Below are 19,491 nucleotides of genomic sequence, written 5' to 3' on the forward strand. Positions count from 1 at the left end.
TGATTTGCGGATGTTGAACCAACCTTGCAGCCCAGGGATAAATCCCACTCGGTCATGGTGAATAATCCTTTTAATGTACTGTTGGATCCTATTGGCTAGTATTTTGGTGAGAATTTTTGCATCCATGTTCATCAAGGATATTGGTCTGTAATTCCCCTTTTTGATGGGGTCTTTGTCTGGTTTTGGGATCAAGGTAATGGTGGCCTCATAAAATGAGTTTGGAAGTTTTCCTTCCATTTCTATTTTTTGGAACAGTTTCAGAAGAATAGGTATTAATTCTTCTTGAAATGTTTGGTAGAATTCCCCTGGGAAGCCATCTGGCCCTGGGCTTTTGTTTGTTGGGAGATTTCTGATTACTACTTCAATTTCCTTAGTGCTTATAGGTCTGTTCAGGTTTTCTATTTCTTCCTGATTCAGTTTTGGTAGTTGATACATCTAGGAATGCATTTCTTCCAGATTATCTAATTTGCTGGCATATAGTTGCTCGTAATATGTTCTTATAATTGTTTGTATTTCTTTGGTGTTGGTTGTGATCTCTCCTCTTTCATTCATGATTTTGTTGATTTGGGTCATTTCTCTTTTCTTTTTGATAAGTCTGGCTAGGGGTTTATCAATCTTATTGATTCTTTCAAAGAACCATTTCCTTGTTTCGTTGATCTGTTCTACTGTTCTTTCGGTTTCTATTTCATTGATTTCTGCTCTGATCTTTATTATTTCTCTTCTCGTGCTCAGTTTAAGCTTTATTTGCTGTTCTCTCTCCAGCTCCTTTAGGTGTAGGGTTAGGTTGTGTATTTGAGACCTTTCTTGTTTCTTGAGAAAGGTTTATTGCTATATACTTTCCTCTTAGGACTGCCTTTGCTGTATCCCAAAGATTTTCAACAGTTGTGTTTTCATTTTCATTTGTTTTCATGAATTTTTTAAATTCTTCTTTAATTTCCTGGTTGACTCATTTGTTCTCTAGTAGGATGCTCTTTAACCTCCATGTGTTTGAGTTCTTTCTGACTTTCCTCTGGTGATTGAGTTCTAGTTTCAAAGCACTGTGGTCTGAAAATATGCAGGGAATGATCCCAGTCTTTTGGTACCAGTTGAGACCTGATTTGTGACCTAGGATGTGATCTATTCTGGAGAATGTTCCATGGGCACTAGAGAAGAATGTGTATTCTGTTGCTTTGGGATGGAATGTTCTGAATATATCTGTGAAGTCCATTTGGTCCAGTGTGTCATTTAAAATCTTTATTTCCTTGTTGATCTTTTGCTTAGATGATCTGTCCATTTCAGTGAGTGGGGTGTTAAAGTTCCCCACTATTATTGTATTGTTGTTGATGTGTTTCTTTGATTTTGTTATTAATTGTCTTATATAATTGGCTGCTCCCATGTTAGGGGCATAGATATTTACAATTGTTAGATCTTCTTGTTGGATAGACCCTTTAAGTAGGATATAGTGTCCTTCCTCATCTCTTATTACAGTCTTTGGTTTAAAATCTAATTTGTCTGATATAAGGATTGCCACCCCAGCTTTCTTTTGGTGTCCATTAGCATGGTAAATGGTTTTCCACCCCTTCACTTTCAATCTGGGGGTTTCTTTGGGTGTAAAATGAGTGTCTTGCAGACAGTATATCAATGGGTCTTGTATTTTTATCCAATCTGATAGCCCGTGTGTTTTGATTGGGGCATTTAGCCCATTTACATTCAGGGTAACTAATGAAAGATATGAGTTTAGCGCCATTGTATTCCCTGTAAGGTGACTGGTACTGTATATTGTCTCTGTTCCTTTCTGGTCTATGTTTCTTTTAGGCTCTCTCTTTGCTTAGAGGACCCCTTTCAATATTTCTTGTAGGGCTGGTTTCATGTTTGCAAATTCTTTAAGTTTTTGTTTGTCCTGGAAGCTTTTTATCTCTCCTTCTATTTTCAATGACAGTCTAGCTGGATATAGTATTATTGGCTGCATATTTTTCTCATTTAGTGCTCTGAATATATCATCCCAGTCCTTTCTGGCCTGCCAGGTCTCTGTAGATAGGTCTGTTGCCAATCTAATGTTTCTACCATTGTAGGTTACAGATCTCTTCTCCTGAGCTGCTTTCAGGATTTTCTCTTTGTCTCTGAGACTTGTAAGTTTTACTATTAGATGTCGGGGTGTCGACCTATATTTATTGATTTTGAGAGGGGTTCTCTGTGCCTCCTGGATTTTGATGCCTGTTTCCTTCCCCAAATTAGGGAAGTTCTCTGCTATAATTTGCTCCAATATACCTTCTACCCCTCTCTCTCTTTCTTCTTCTTCTGGAATCCCAATTATTCTAATGTTGTTTTGTCTTATGGTATCACTTATCTCTCAAATTCTGCCCTCATGATCCTGTAGTTGTTTATCTCTCTTTTTCTCAGCTTCTTTATTTTCCATCATTTGGTCTTCTATATCATTAATTCTCTCTCTTGCTTCATTTATCCTAGTAGTTAGAGCCTCCATTTTTGATTGCACCTCATTAATAGCCTTTTTGATTTCGACTTGGTTAGATTTTAGTTCTTTTATTTCTCCAGAAAGGGTTTCTCTAATAACTTCCATGTTTTTTTTCAAGCCCAGCTAGTATCTTTAAAATCATCATTCTGAACTCTAGTTCTGACATCGTACTAATGTCCATATTGAGTAGGTCCCTGGTAGTTGGTACAGCCTCTTGTTCTTTTCGTTGAGGTGATTTTTTCTGTCTTGTCATTTTGTCCAGAGGAGAATAGTTGAATGAGAGAACAAAATGCTAACAGGGTAACAACAACCCCAGAAAAATATGTGCTAAACAAATCAGAAGAGACCCAAAACCAGGGGAAAAGAAAGGGAAAGAAAGAAAAAAGAAAAAGAAAAAGAGAAAAACAAACAAAAACAGAATATGATCAAATATGATCAGGCTGGTGCATAGATCGGTGCCACACACTATATTTTTCATGTATTTTGGTCTGTTAGAAGAAAGTGCCTCCCAAAAATTTAAAGAAAGAAAAACTTATATATGTACAAAAATAAGAGTTAATATGATGAAGGGATGGAATATGGCTGTAAAGATGAAAATTATAAAAGATTTTATAAAAGGAATTGGTAAGAAGTTGTTTGAAAAAAAGAAAGAAGAGGATTTAAAAAAAAAAAAGGAATAAAAAGGGAGAGAATGTGATCAGGCAGGAGACCAGAACAAAGCCATAACATTCTAACATTCTAACAATTCTAACATTGATCTGTTAGAAGAAACTGTATCTCAAAATTTTAATGAGAGAACAACTTATATATACATGCCAAAAATAAGGGTAACTACTATGAAGGGATAGAATATGACTCTAAAAATGAAAAACAAAAATGTTTTTTTAAAAAAGGGATTGATAAGATGTTGGTTGAAAAAGGGAAAAAGAAAAATTCAAAAAAAAAAAAGACGGTTAAGAAAAAAATTAACTTTGAAAGACTAATCATGGTAAAAAAGCCATGAATTCTATGTGCAGTATTCCCCTAGCGCTGGAGTTCTGCCGTTCTCATTGATGGGTAAACTTGGTCTTGGCTGGCTGTTCCTGCTGGTCTTCTAGGAGAGGGGCCTGTTGCCGTGGTTCCCAAATGTCTTTGCTGCAGGCGGAATTGCCCCACCCTTGCCAAGGGCCGGGCTAAGTAATCTGCTGGGGTTTGCTCTCGGGAGCTTTTGTTCCCTGCAAGTTTTCCAATCGGCTTTGGAGTACAAGAGTGAAAATGGCGGCTTCCCAATCTCTGCCCCAGAGGAGCTAAGAACTCGGGGCCCCGCTCCTCAGTGAGCCCCCAGAGAGAAGCAGTCAATCACTCCTGTCTCCCTGGTCTCCCGCCGCACTCCGTGCTCACCCGGCCTGTGACCAAGCGTTTCTATCTCTGGCTCACGACCCCGTGTGGAGTCTCCAAACCCAGCAGATCCCTGCGGTGCGCTCCCGCGCCGCTTCTCCCGGGGGAGGAAGGGGATGTCCCCGGATCTGCCACTTATTGGGTCCCTGCTGGAGAAGCAGTGGCCCAATTGTGCCACGGATCACGGTTTATGGCAACCCCGAGCTGAGAGCCCGCGCCTCGGCTCTGTCTCTGCAGCTGGCTTCCCCGTTCTGATATCTGGAAGCTCTGCCACACTCAGGCACCCCCGGTCTTTCTGTGACCCTGAGGGTCCTGAGACCCCACTGTCCCGCGAGGGTTCCACCCCCCACTTAGCCACTGGAGCAATGTCCCTCAGCGGAGCCGACTTCTAAAAGTTCCGATTTTGTCCTCCGTGGCTCTATCACTTGCCAGAAGCTGCCGACGGAGGCCCCCTCCCCCACCATCTATCCTCCAAAATATCGCCTCGGATTCACTTCTCCGCACGTCCTACCTTCCAGAAAGTGGTCACTTTTCTGTTCAGAGAGTTGCTGCTATTCTTTTCTTTGATCTCCTGTTGAGTTCGTAGGTGTTCAGAATGGTTTGATCCCTATTCAGCTGAATTCCTGAGACCAGATGAAATCCAGGTCTCCTACTCCTCCGCCATCTTGCACCACCCCAATTTCTTTTTCTATATCTTTTGTGTATTTACCAGATGTTTTTCTTTGTGGTTACTATGAGACTTACATAAAATACCTTAGAGTTAGGGTGCCTGAGTGGCTCAATCAGTTAAGCATCCAAATCTAGATTAGGCTCAGGGGAATTCAATTACATATTTGCCTTTATCAGTGTGTTTTGTTGTCTATATGTCTTCACTATGCTGATTAGCATCCTTTAATAACAATTTGAAGAGCTCCCTTTAGAATTAATTTTAATTAATTAATTTTAAGTCTTCACATTTCTAGAGGCTGTCATTTCACCCAGTTTTACTGACTGGCTACTTCAGAAAAAGATCTTCACCTGTAAGCCCAGCTAGAGATTCTGGGGGGTCTCTCAGACCTTTCCTAAGGACACACACCTTCTCCATTCTCCTGGATCCTTAAGGTGAAAGTCTTAGGATTATGTGTCTCCTCTCAATCCCACAAAAACAGACAGAATTCTGAAATCCTGCCATTTATGGGTATGGTTTGCCCTATATAACCAAATTAAGGGTAAATGAGTGTCTTAGTTTTGCCCTTTGCAACGTTGAGCGTCTGCCTTCGGCTCAGGTCATGATCCCAGCTTCCTGGGATCGAGACCCGCATCGGGCTCCCTGCTCAGCGGGAAGCCTGCTTCTCCCTCTTACACTCTGCCTGCTTGTGTTCCCTCTCTCACTGTCTCTCTCTCTGTCAAATAAATAAATAAAATCTTAAAAAAAAATACCATAGAGTGGCTTAGATAACAAATATTTTTTCTCACGGTTCTAGGGGCTGGGAAGTCTAAGATGAAAGCAGTGGCAGATATGGTATCCAGTGAAAGCCCACTTCCTGGCTTGTAGACAGTGGCCTTCTCACTATATTCTCACATGGGAGGGCCAGAGGGAGAGAGAAATAAAGAAAACAAGCTCTCCTGGTTCTCTTCATATAAGGGTACTAATCTGAAAGCTCCACCATAATGACCTAATTAATTCCCAAAGTTTCCATCTCCAAATACCATCACCTTGGAGATTAGGTTCCAACATATGAATTTTGGAAGACACATTCAGTCCATAGCAGTGAGTAAAGACTCAGGTTAGTTGCCATAATGGAAAATGATGATCCTTCACGAGGTTTCTAACCTCAAACCAGTTCTCAGACTCAAACCAACACAATTATGAGCTCATATTCCAAAATTATGAAACCAGGGGAAAGAAAGCAAACCATAAAATCAGATAATGCACCTTTTTAAGATTTAAAAAAAATTTTTTTTTGATGGGGAAAGGGCAGAGAGGGAGGGAGAAAGAATCTGAAGCAGACCCCATACTGAGTACAGAGCCCAACATGGGGCTCGATCCCACCACAGAGAGATTATGACCTGAGCCAAAACCAAGAGTCAGACGCTTAATGACTGTGCCACCCAGGTGCCCCTCGATAATGTACTTTTACTTCAGTGTTTGGAATTATTGAATATAGGGTATAAATTAAATGCATTGAGGATGTTTAAAGAAATAAAAGAACAATTAATATATATATATATATATATATATATATATATATATATATATATGCCTCATCTATCCTCCCAAAAACCCTGGGTAGATTAGTAGAACACAACAGAGTTCAATATACTCATTGTCTCCTTATTCAAACTGGAAAACTAGAATGAAAAACAAACATACAGGATATGAGAAAGGGAGAATTTCAGAAAGTTCTAGATGACTTCTTCCAATATAAAGCAGTTTTATCTCCATAAAAAAAATTATTGTTTAGTGTAGTTGCCTTCATGAATTATCTTAGCTAGATCTTCTGGATAACTTGCTATAACTTCTACATCAGCTTTTGCTGCTTCCCCTTTGTACCTCTAGGTTATGGGGACGGCTTCTTTCCTTAAACCTCATGAACCAACCTCTGCTAGCTTCCCACTTTTCTTCTGCAGCTTCCTCAACTCTCTCTGCCTCCACAGAATCAAAGAAAATTAGTGCCTTACTCTAGATTAGGCTTTGATTTAGGGAAATGTTGTACCTGGTTTGGTCTTCTTTCCAGACCACTGAAACTCTCTCCTTAGCAGCAATAAGGCTCTCTTACTTTCTTATCATTAGTGTGTTCACTAGAGTAGTGCTTTTAATTTCCTCCAAGAATTTTTCCTTCACATTCACAACTTAGCTAACTTCTTGGCACAAGAAGCACAAATAGCGACATGTCTTCCTCACGAAGCTTAATCATTTCTAACTTTTGATTTAGTGAGAAATATGTGACTCCTCCTTTCACTTGAACACTTAGAGGCCATTGTGAGGTTTTTAACTGGCCTAATTTCAAAATTGTTGTGTCCCAGAGAAGAGGGAGGCCCAAGGAAAGGGAGAGAGAGAGCGGGGAATGACCAGTCAGTGGAAGAACCAGAACACACACACGTATCACTTAATTTACCATCTTCTATGAGCATGCTTAGTGACAGTGTGAAACAATTACAATAGTAACATAAAGATCACTGACCACAGATCACCATAACAAATATAATAACAAAGTTTCAAATATTGTAAGAATTACCAAAATGTAACAGAGAGGTAAAGTGAACAAAGGCTGTTGGAAAAACAGTGCTGGTACCCTCCATTCAAGGTTGCCACAAATCTTCATTTACTAAAAAACACAATATCTGCAAAGTGCAATAAAGTGAAACACAATAAAACAAGATATGCCCATATACCTAATAAGAGCTTCAAAATACATGAGGCAAAGTTGACAAAATTAAATCAAAAATACTGTAACAGAAATGAAGAATGTCTTTGATGAGTTTATTAATAGATGGGATATGACTGAGGAAAGAATCTCTAAGCTAGAGAATATATCAATAGAAACCTCCAAAACTGAAGAGCAAAGAGGACAAACAGTTAAAAAAAAAAAAAGAACTGCATATCCAAGGACTATGGGACAACTATGAAAACATGTAAACACATGTAATGGAAAAATCAGAAGGAAAAGAGAGAAAGGAACGGAAGAAATATTTGAAGCAATGACTGAGAATTTCCCCCAAGTTACTCTCAGATACCAAACCAAAGTTCTAGGAAGCTTGGAGAACACCAAGCAGAATAAATGCCAAAAAAGCTTAGACCTGTCATATTAATTAAAACTACAGAAAATCAAAGATAAAGAAGAACATTTGAAAAAAGGCAGGAAAAACAAAACATAGAGGAACAAAGATGAGAATTATATCCAACTTATTCTAGGAAACCAGGCAATGAAAAAGAATGAAGTAAAATATTTAAAATGTTAGTAGGAAAAGACCCCACCACCCTAGAATTCTGTATCCTAGAAAATTATCTTCCCCTTCTAAAGGGATGGAGAAATGAAAGTCTTTCTCAAACAAACAAAAATTGAGGTCAGTTGATTCCAGTGGACCTGCCTTGCAAGAAATGTTGACTTCAGGGAAAGAAATAATGTAAGTCAGAAACTCAGATCTACATAAAGAAAGAAGAGTATTGGAGAATGAATAAGTGAAGGTAAAATAAAAACTTTTATTTTTCTTCTTCTTTCTTTCTTTATTTTTCGTATTCTTAATTGATTTAACAGATAACAGTGTATTCAAAATAATAATAGCAACGATGTATTCTTTGGATATACATAACATAACATAATTCTTTGGATATACATATAACATAAATATATTATAAAATATATACAAATAGAAAAATACTTATCTATGTTTAATTGGATAGAGTATATTTATATACAATTGAAATGAGTGACAGCAATAATACAAGGAATGGCCAAAATCTAGACCACTAATAACATCAAATGCTGTCAAGGATGTGAAGCAATATGGACTCAGTGATTGGCAGTGGGAATGCAAAATGCTACAAAAACCTGTACCCAGATGTTTGTAACAACTTTATTCATAATTGCCAACACTGGGAAGCAACAAAGATGCCATTCAATAGGTAAATGGCTGAATAAAATGAGGTGCACCCAAACACGAATATTATTCAGTGCTAAAAAGAATGAGCTATCAAGCCATGAAAAGACTAAGAGGAAACTGTAATACATATTGCAAAGTGAAAAAAACCCTTGAAAGGCTATATACTGTGCAATTCCAACTGTGATTTTCTGAAAAAGGCAGACACTGTAGAGACACTAAAAAATACAAGTGGTTGTCATGGTTTAGAGGGTAGGGAGGATGAATACACAGAACACAGAGAACTTTTAGGGCAGAGAAACCAATCTGTATGATTCTTTAGTGTTGGATATATGTCATTATATTTTGTTCAAACCTATTGAATGCACAACACCTAAAATGAACCGTGTGTAAACTATGGACTTTGGGTGATAATTGTGTGTCAGTATAGGTTCATCACTTATAACAAATGTAACAGGCTGGTGGGGATGTTGATAATGAGATAAAGGCTATGCACAGGTGAGGTTAGGAGGTATATGGGAAATCTCTGAACCTCCCTCTCAAGTTTGCTATAACATAAAACTGCCCTAAAAAAAGTCCTAAAATATGAAAAAAAACACCCTTATTATAATAAATGGATATTTAATTTTATCAAATACATCATCAATATTGTGGTATTTCTCCTTAAAACAGGGAATGGAGTCAATTACATTAACTGGTTTTAATTACACTCCTCAATTACATCTTTTTGTTGCCATCTGTTTCCTGCCACATCTAAATATTTCTCTAGAACTTTTCATGAGTCAAATCTGCTATTCACTGTCTTCTGAGTTCTTCCCAAATGTTCCCTCCTCCCTCCCAATTTCTTTCACCTTTTCCTCACCCTAGAGTCCCACCTTTCTTCTAAGAACTGGTTCTCTTCTCCCTTAACTAGACATAATATGGAAATGTGGAAGCAATTGTTTCTAAGAATGTTTTGGAACTTCTTTGGGATGATTTCAAGGAAACGCAGAATGGATTCAAGTTTGTTTCCATCGGCCTAAGACTGCTCTAATTTTAGTCACTCCACTCATTTCTTCTACCTATTCATGCTTTGGGTTAAGATCCATTTGTATAAAGTGACTTCGAATAATTGTTTATCATTTATATATTCTTATGTTCTCTGATCCTCATTTTCTAAAACAAATTTTACCCATTCATTTTTTGCCTTTATTTTATAACAACCTCAAATAGAAACATGGTTTCTTTCTTAGCCTGTGTGCTAGAAATATTAGAAATATCAAAGGAGAAAAATAATACACATCAATAAATATAAGGCCCAAAAAATAAGAATTCAAGGAGACAATAAAAATACAAACCAAGAAACTGGAGGACAAACTACATTTTTTCTAGTCACACAAGTTTGGTTTCACTCCATTCCAGGGCCCCCAGTATTACCCTGGACTCAGCTAGACAACGAGTCAGTGCACCATTGACATAAGGTAAATATGAAGGTTTGCTGGATAATATACAAATGTATCACTGCTACTAAAACAAATTTTAAAACATCTTATGAGTGGCTAAAGAGCAACCTTGGCACTATTGAAAAACAGCTTTACATTTTGCTAAAAATGTCACAGCATCAGACTTACCAGATACCAGGATATTGACAGAGATCAGTACTCTCAAAGCTGAACTCCTCCCCAGAGTATGTATTTGGAGTGGTTAGCCACTGACTAGCCATGGACAGGAAATGTCACTGAGTTTTGTTGAGCGATAAACGAAAAAAGACAATACTTATAATTCATTGGTTCTCCCATAGTGCTGAGGTGATAAAATAAATTATATAGCAATTTATTTAGAAAGCAGCATTTTGAGAAACATAAATTACATATGGTAAAATGCACAAATCTTTAATGTAAAGCTTGATGAGTTTTTACATATGTATGAATTCAGATAATCACCTCCAAAACCAAGATAAGACCATTTCCGCTACTCAAGAAGTTTCCGTCATGCTACTTCTCTGTCAACAGCCTTCTCCAGAAAGAAACACTACTCTGACATCTATCACCACTTTGGATTTTGAACTCCATATAAATGAAACTGTTCACATAGTTCATTTTTGTAACCCTATATAGTGGCTTTTTGTTCTGACCATGCCATAGTTTATTAATCCATTTTGCTGTGGACTTGGATTTTTCAGTTCAAGAATAACACAAATAAAGCTTCTATGAACATTTCTGTTTTGTACATATCTTTTGGTCTACTTATGCATTTAATGAGTAGGTTAAACAAAATTCCTTGGATGAGAATGTTATTAATGTAATGCCCTACTTGTGTTCATGGGGAAAGGTGGATGCACTTAAAATCTTGCCTGTAAAGCCTGTGTGTGATGGTAGGGCTGCTGAGGTACTCCATGGGTAGTCCAGTAAAGGTGTATTGTGTCCCTTTGAAGAAGGCAAACTGAGAGCCTGTTGAAATAAGCACTGCATGAAACATATTAGATGATGTTACTACTTTTAATAATGCTGGATATTGGGCATGTGGGCTTTAATGGATGCAGCAATGGTATTAAGGTTGCAATAATTACTATGAGGCACCATTCATTCTTTGCAGGTTTAAGAACAGGCAAACTGAGCTGTCCAATGGAGAAGCAGTGGGAATAATCACCTATTGATTAGGTCTTACAAAATGTTTCAGTCTATCAGAGGGGCCTGTTTTAATTTACATTGAGCCATATTAACTATTTTAACTGTAGGTTACCAGGTCCCATTTTGTCAAATTTAATTGATGACATAATTAATTAATTAATTAATTAATTTAATTCATTTTTTTATTACTTATTGTGTCAGAGTGTGTACGCCTACTATTTTAGTCTGTTCAGGCGACTAAAACAAAACACTTTAGACTGGGTGACATATAAACAAAAGAAATTTATTTCTCATACTTCTGTATGCTGGGAAGTCTAAGAACAAGGCATCAGCAGATTTGGTACCTGTTGAGGACCCGCTTCCTAGTTCATAGAACAATTTTACATTGTATTCTCACATGGTAGAAGGGAGGAGCTAGCTCTCTAGGATTTCTTTTCTAAGGGCATTCATCCCATTCATGAAGGCTCTGTTTCTATGACCTAATCAGCTCCCAAAGGCCACACCTCCAAATACCATCTTTTGGAAAAATAGGTTTCAGTATATAAATTTGCCTGCAAATTGCAGTCTACAGAAGACTGAAAACACAACTTAAGGCTGGACCATGGAAAGTGTGGCTCAAGTGGCCTATTAGTCCCATTGCCTTAAGGTGGCTCCCACTCGGGCTAGTATCTAGCCAATGGAGTTTAGCCATTTAGGACTGTTGTTTCTTTTTTCTTAATCTTCCAATACCAAGAAAATTTGGGTAAGGAAAAATATGGAAACCACCAGCAGACACAGCAGCAAGCTGCAAGGTTAAAGCTCCCACTTAACAACAGGCAGCAGTTCTTATCCAAGCTCTTCTCCTGGTGGTTTGGAGTAAACTGGTATGCCAAGAGCAGACCCCAAGAAGCTATGCAAGAGTCATGGCCATGCTTTCTTGCTCACAGTGCCAAATGTTTTATAAGATTGAAAGATTTTTTTTTTTTTATGGTGGAACACAACAGATGACACTCAGAATAGATCAAAGGCAGTTTCTGTGACAATTCCAAATGAAAGAAGGCTGCCATACAGAGCCACACAGAGGATGAACCAGGTTCAAGGTAACAGTGAGAACCGTAGGGAGAAGCTTATGCCTGGCAGGTAGAGCAGAGTTCACTAGATTTCCTAGTTTCCCATGCATTGGTTACTTTGCTCCTTTTTAAAAATTTTATTATATTTAAATTCAATTAATTAACATAGTATATCATTAGTTTCAGAGGTAAAATTCAGTTATTCATCCATTGCATATAACACCCAGCGCTCATTACATCACGTGCCCTCCTTAATGCCCATCACCCAGTTACCCCAACCCCTGCCCAACCTCCCCTCCAGCAACCCTCAGTTTGTTTCCTATACTTAAGAGTCATTATGGTTTGTCTCCCTCTCTGATTTCATCTTATTTTATTTTTTTCTCCCTTCCCCTATGTTCATCTGTTTTGTTTTTTAAACTCCACAATAGTTGAATCATGTGATAATTTTCTTTCTCTGATCGACTTATTTCACTTAGCATAATATCCTCTAGTTCCATCCACATCGTTGCAAATGGTAAGATTTCATTTTCTTTGAGGGTTGAGTAATATCCCATTATATATATATAGATTGATATATAGATATATAGATATATAGATCACACTTTCTTTATCCATTCATCTGTCAATGGACATCAGGGCTCTTTCCATATTTTGGCTATTGTGGATATTGTTGCTATAAATATTGGGGTGCAGGTATCCCTTCAGTTCACTGCATTTTTTGGGTAAATACCTAGTAGTGCAATTGCTGGGTCATGGGGTAGCTCTATTTTCAACTTTTTGAGGAACCTCCATACTGTTTTCCAGAGTGGCTGCACCAGCTTGCATTCCCACCAACAGTGTAGGAGGGTTCCCCTTTTTCTGCATCCTCACCAAAATCTGTCATTTCCTGACTTGTTAATTTTAGCCATTCTGACTGGTGTGAGGTGATATCTCATTGAGGTTTTGATTTGGATTTCCCTGATGCTGAGCGATGTTGAGCACTTTTTCATGTGTCTGTTGGCCATTTGGATGTCTTCTCTGGAAAAATGTCTGTTCATGTCTTCTGCCCATTTCTTGATTGGATTAGTTGTTCTTTGGGTGTTGGGTTTGATAAGTTCTTTATAGACCTTGGATACTAGCCCTTTATCTCATAAGACATTTGCAAATATCTTCTCCCATTCTGTAGGTTGTCTTTTGGCTTTGTCGACTGTTTCCTTAAGTGTGCAAAAGATTTTTATCTTGATGAACTGGCTAATTTGAATAATTCCTTGGCCCCAGGACACAAGGGCTGTCCCTAGTTATCTGGTGTTGGTCCTGTGGCAATTAGGGCAGGTGCATGGTGGCCCCAAGTGCAAATCCTAACAAGCAAGTGGTTGAGAGGTAGACTTAATCAAGCGCTTAAGAGGGGGAACTAACTGGCTTCTAGCAAGGAACTTAAAACTAAATAAAAACAGCATTTAAAAAAAAAAACTGTCAAATAGATCTCAGAAAGAACCAACCCTGCTGATGCCATGATCTTAGACTTCTAGCCTTCAGAACTGTGACAGTAATTTCTGTTGATTCAGCTACTTAGTTGTGGTACTTTGTTAAGGGAGCCTTAGAAAACTAATACACTTCCAAGCTAATAGTGCCATTTTTCATTCCTACCATTGCAGAGAGCCAGTTACACACATCCTCACCATATCTGCCAAGACAATTTGCCACATCTTACATCTCAACTGAGATTAGCCACAGTTCAAGTGGTCGACAGTCCTTGTGGCTGCCAACTAACACATTGTACACCATAATTCTAGAGTATTATTTGTTGTTATGGTCATTAGGATGCTCTAAAATTTTTTTGACAAAGGAACAATATACCTAATCCTTTCTCAGAACTTGAGAATATTGCAAAAAAAGTTATTCTGAATTATTCTCCAACATACAATTTTAAACAGTAGAGATGCAGTTTACAATACAGCCATCAAAATATACATAAATTTTGAATTCCTCTGGAATTATTTACTCAAAGTCTGCAGTAGAACTTAAATAAGTTTATGCATGACTTTGATAACAACAGACCATAGAAGAAGGAGGAGGAGGAGGAGGAGAGAGAAAGAAAATTCCATTCTCTTTAAGTTTCCTTAAAGTTTCTCTTTTTAATTTTTTCTCTTCCAGCTATGGGTAACTAAAGTGCATTTATCAATCACTTTTACAATCAATTGTCTTAGTCCACTAGAGCTACTATAGGAAAATATCACAAACTTTGTACCAGCAGTGTTCTAGTGAGGCTTCTCTTTCTGGCTAAAAGATAGCTGCCTTCTTGTCATGTTTTTGGATGGCTTTCTTCTGTGTATGTGCTTGAGTGAGATATGCTTCTTCTGTCTCTTCCTCCTTTAAGAATAATAGTTAGATTAAGACCCCATCCTTATGACCACATTAAAGACCTACTTCCTAACACATTGGGGATAGAGCTTCAATATATCTATTGCCATAACACAAACTTGTGATAAAAACTCTCAGAAAAATAGCAGTAAAGGAAACTTCCCCATTTTGATAAAAGGCATCTATAAAAACCTACAGCTCACCTTATAATTAAATGTGGAAGACTGAATGTTTTCCATCTTAGGCAGTGAACAAGGCAAGGATCCTATTCTCAAAACTTTTATTCACATAGTGTTGAAAGTTCTAGCCAGTGCAATAAGGCAAGAAAACTAAATGAAGAGGATACAGATGAGAAAGAAAAGAAATCTTTTCCTATTTGAAGATAACATGAGAGAACTGCTTTATATCTTGGTCAATGTCAATATAATAGTTGTTATTATAGTACAGTTTTACAAAATGTTACTATTGGAGAAAACAGGGTTAAGTCACATAGGTTCTCTAGATTATTTCTTCTTTTTTTAAGTAGGCTCCATGTCCAGGATAGAGACCAAGGAAGGGCTTGAACTCACAAAACTGAGATCAACACCTGAGCTGAGATTAAGAGTCAGACCACTAACCAACTGAGCCACCTAAGCACCCTATCTCTAGCTTATTTTTTACAACTGCTTGTGAATCTGCAATCATCTCAAAATAAAAAATAAAATTTAATTTAAAGTGAAAATATTTTTAAAAATTCCATTCTCTTATTTGTAAGATTGCCTAAAATATTTCTCCTCAAGTGTTATAAGAAACTAAAGTGTACCTTTTTTTATTGTGGCAAATATGCATAACTTAAATTTTACCAGTTTACCTATTTAAAGTATACAATTCAGTAGCATTTGGTACATTCACAGTGTAAAGAAACCATCACCACTACCACATTCCAGGGGATTTTAATCATCCTAAAAGGAAACTCCGTACTCATAAGTACTCACCCCACAGCCCCTGGCAATCACTAATCTGCTTCCTGTCTCTATGTATATGCCTATTCTAGATATTTCAGACAAAAGGAATCATACAGTATGTGGCATTTTGTGTCTGGATTTGTTCGTGTCCCATAGTGTTTTAAAAGTTTATCTGTGTTGTGGCATGTGTCAGTACTACTTTTCTTTACATGACTCAATAATATTCCATTGTAGAGATCTACCACTTTTTTGTATACATCCAACAACTGATGAGCTTTTGCATTGTTTCCTATTTTGGCTATTGTGAATAGTTCTGCTATGAACATTAGTATACAAGTTTTTGTTTGAACACCTGTTTTCAATTCTCTTGGCTATATACCTATAAGTGAAATTGCTGACCAATGTGTAATTCTATATTTAACTTATTATGCACTTGCCAAATTATTGTTCATCATGACTACACCATTGTACATTTCTACTAACAATACATGAGAGCTCCAATTCCTCCACATCCTTGCCCACACTTGTTATTTTCATTATTATTTGCCTCCCTAGTTGATGTGAAGTCGTATCTCATTGTAGTTTTGATTTGCATTTTCCTAATAACAAATAACATTGACCATCTCATCATGTGTTTATTGGGTATTTGTAAATCTTCCTTGCAAAAATGCCTATTCAAGTCTTTCATCCATTTTTTAATTGGGTTGTTGAATTTTGAGTAGTAAAATTTTTTTTATATATCTCAACCCTTGAATCTTACCAGATATATCATTTGCAATTACCTTTTTCACATTCTTTGGGTTGTTTTCCACTCTTGATAATGTACTATGATTCACAAAACTGTGTACACAAAATTTGTTAATTTTGATGAACTCTAATTTCTCTGGGTTTTCTTTGGAGCTTGTGTTCTTGATGCCATATCTAAAAACCATTGCCAAATCTAAAGGTAGTAGAAACATTTCTAAGAGTTTAAACATTTTACCAATCATACTTAGGACTTTGATCTATTTGGGGTTAGTTTTTGAATATGGTGTCAGATAAAGACCCACCTTCATTCTTTTGCAGGTGATGATCCAGTTTGTTCACTTGTTGGAGAGACTATTCTTACCCCCAGTGAATGGTCTTGATGCTTTTGTTGAAAATTAATGAGCCCTAAAAGTGTGGTTTTATTTGTCGACTCTAAATTCTTTTCCATTGGTCTGCATACCTATGCTTTGGCCAGTACCAACGTGTTTGGTTGTTATAGCTTTGTAAGAAGTTTTAAAATTGGGAATGTTAATTCTCCAAATTTATACTTATTTTTCAATATTGTTTTGATTATTCGGAGTTCTTAAAATTCCACATGAATTTGAGTTTTTTCCATTTCACCCCAAAAAAAGCCATGGGATTTTGATAGGGATTGCATTGAATATGTAGATCTCTTTGAGTAATATTGCCATTTTATCAATACTGTCTTTAATCCAAGAATGTAGGACATCTTTCCATTTATTTATATATTTTTATATTCTTTTAGCAATGTTTTACAATTTTCAGTGCATGTTTTGCAACTCTTTGGTTAAATTTATTCCTCAGTATCTTACTCTTTTTGATGCTATTGTAAATGGAATAGTTTTCTTAATTTCTTTTTCAGGTTGTTCATTGCTAATTTCTGCATGTTGGCTTTGATTTTGTATCCTGGAACTTTGTTGAATTTGTTTATTAACCCTAATTGTATTGGGGATGGGGGTTGGTAGAATGCTTAGGATTTTCTATATATAAGATCATGTCATATGTGAAGAGATAGCACTAGGTCTTCCTCGGCAATTTGGATACTTTTCATTTCTTTTCCTTGTGTAATTGCTCTGGCTAGAACTTCTGGTATGATGTTGAATAGAAGTAGCAAAAGTGGGCATTCTTGTCTTGTTCATGATCTTCAGGGGAAAACTTGAGGTTTTCACCAGTGAATACAATGGTTATTGATTTTTTTTTCTCCTCTCTTGGAACTAATTTTGCTGTACCTTGGGAGTTTTGGTATATTGTATTTCCATTTGCACTTGCTTCCAGATATTTTTGATTTCCCTTTTGATTTCTTCTTTTACCCATTAGTGGTTTTGGAGTGTGCTGTTTAATTTCCAGATATTTGTGAGTTTTCCAGTTTTCCTCTTGTTATCAATTTCTAGTTTCATATCACTGTGTTTGGAAAAGATAGTTGGTATAAACCAAACTCTTAAATTTGATAAGACTTGTTTTTAACTTGTGATCTATCCTGGATAATACTCTGTGTACAATTGAAAAGAATGTGTATTCTGCTGTTGCTGAATGAAGTGTTCTGTATATGTCTGAACAATTCAGTTGCAGTATCTCCTTTTAATATCTGAAGTGGGGTTTAAAGTCCCTTACAATGATTGTATTGCTGTATTTCAGATCTGTTACTATTGGCTTAATATATTTAGATTTTCCAATACTGGGGGCATATATATTTACAAATGTTATATCCTCTTGAGGAACTGATCCCTGTATCATGATATAATGACCATCTTTGCCTCTTGTCAAGGGTTGACTTAAAATCTCTTTTGTATGATATAAGCATAGTTACCCCTATCCTCCTTTGGTTTCCATTTGCGTAGAATATCTTCCCATCTCATCACATCTATGTGTATCCTGAAAACTGAAGTGAGTCTCATAGTCAGCATAGAGTTGGATTTTTTTTTCAAATCCATTCAACCACTCTCTGTCTTTAGTTTGGAGAACTTGATCCATTTATATTTAAAGTAATTATTGAAAAGTTAGGACTTAATACTGTACTTTTATTGTTTTCTAGCTGTTTTGTAGATCCTTCATACCTTTCTTCTTCTCTTGCAGTTTTGCTTCGTGATTTGATGTCTTTCTATAATGGTATTCTTTGTTAACTTTTATATTTCATGTATCTACTAGAGGTTTTTCCTTTGGTTACCTAAGGAGGTTTTCCTAATGGTTACCATTAGGTTTATATAACCCATAGTTATAGCAGTCTCCTTTTTTTAGATTTTTTATTTAAATTCAATTTAGTTAACACATAATGCGTTATTAGTTTCAGGGGTTGAATTTAGTGATTCATCAGTTGCAATTAACTCCCAGTGCTCAGTACATCAAGTGCCCTCCTTAATACCCATCACCCAATTATCCCCTCCCCTCCACGTCACTCCCCTCCAGCAACCTTGTTTGTTTCCCATAGTTAAGTCTCTTATGGTTTGCCTCACTCTGTTTTCATCTTATTTAATTTTCCTTCCCATCTCCTATGTTCATCTGTTTTGTTTCTTAAATTCCACATATGAATGAAATCATATGGTGTTTGTCTTTGACTGACTTATTTCGCTAAGTATAATACCCTCTAGTTCCATCCATGTCATTACAAATGGCACCTCACACCAGTCAGAATGGCTAAAATTAACAAGTTAGGAAGCAACAGATGTTGGTGAGGATGCAGAGAAAGGGGAACTTTCTTATACTATTGGTGGGAATGCAAACTGGTGCAGCCACTCTGGAAAACAGTGTGGAGGTTCCTCAAAAAGTTAAAAAATAGAACAACCCAGCAATTGCATACTAGGTATTTATCCAAAAGAGGCACATGCACTCCAATGTTTATAGCAACAATGTGCACAATAAGCAATATATGGAAAGAGCCCAGATGTCTATTGACAAATGAATGGATAAAGATGTGGTATATATAGCAATCCATTTTAAGTTGATGACAACTTAACCTCATTTACATAAAAATTCTACACTTTTACTGCTCCCTATTTTATGTTTTTGATGTCACAATTTACATCTTTTTATATTGTGTATCCATTAACATATTGTCAAAGCTATAGTTATTTTTAATGCTTTCTTCTGTTCATCTTTATACTACAACTAAGTGATTTACACACCAGTGTTGGAGTAGTCTGAATTTGACGATGTACTTATCATTGCCAACATGTTTTATACTTTTACATATCTTCATATTACTAATAATTGATTGCTGAAAAATTAGATCTAATATAGAAAATGGATCTAATGTAGGATCTCATCTTACTTCTATTTAGAACTTGTATTTCTGGAAATATTGTTCATTGTGTACTCTGAAAAAAACTATAGTTCAAAACACCATAAATTAGGGCTGAAACATGAATAAATTTTTA

General features: G+C 36.6%; 1 protein-coding gene across 1 annotated transcript in view; it reads right to left on the reverse strand.

The window, feature by feature from the left end:
- Positions 1 to 10,093, reverse strand: part of LOC112819346 (cell surface glycoprotein CD200 receptor 1-like) — a gene marked incomplete at its 5' end in the record, with an annotated part of 39,905 nt that extends 29,812 nt beyond the window's left edge. The window contains one exon of the mRNA XM_073893406.1: positions 10,021 to 10,093. Within this exon, the coding sequence (XP_073749507.1) occupies positions 10,021 to 10,093 (73 nt within the window). The remainder of the gene's footprint in view (positions 1 to 10,020) is intronic.
- Between the last annotated feature and the right edge of the window lie 9,398 nt (positions 10,094 to 19,491).

This window comes from Callorhinus ursinus, unplaced genomic scaffold (assembly GCF_003265705.2).
Source record: "Callorhinus ursinus isolate GAN/ISIS: 27379988/994484 unplaced genomic scaffold, GSC_fseal_2.0 scaffold1, whole genome shotgun sequence".
In the NCBI taxonomy this organism is placed as follows: domain Eukaryota; kingdom Metazoa; phylum Chordata; class Mammalia; order Carnivora; family Otariidae; genus Callorhinus; species Callorhinus ursinus.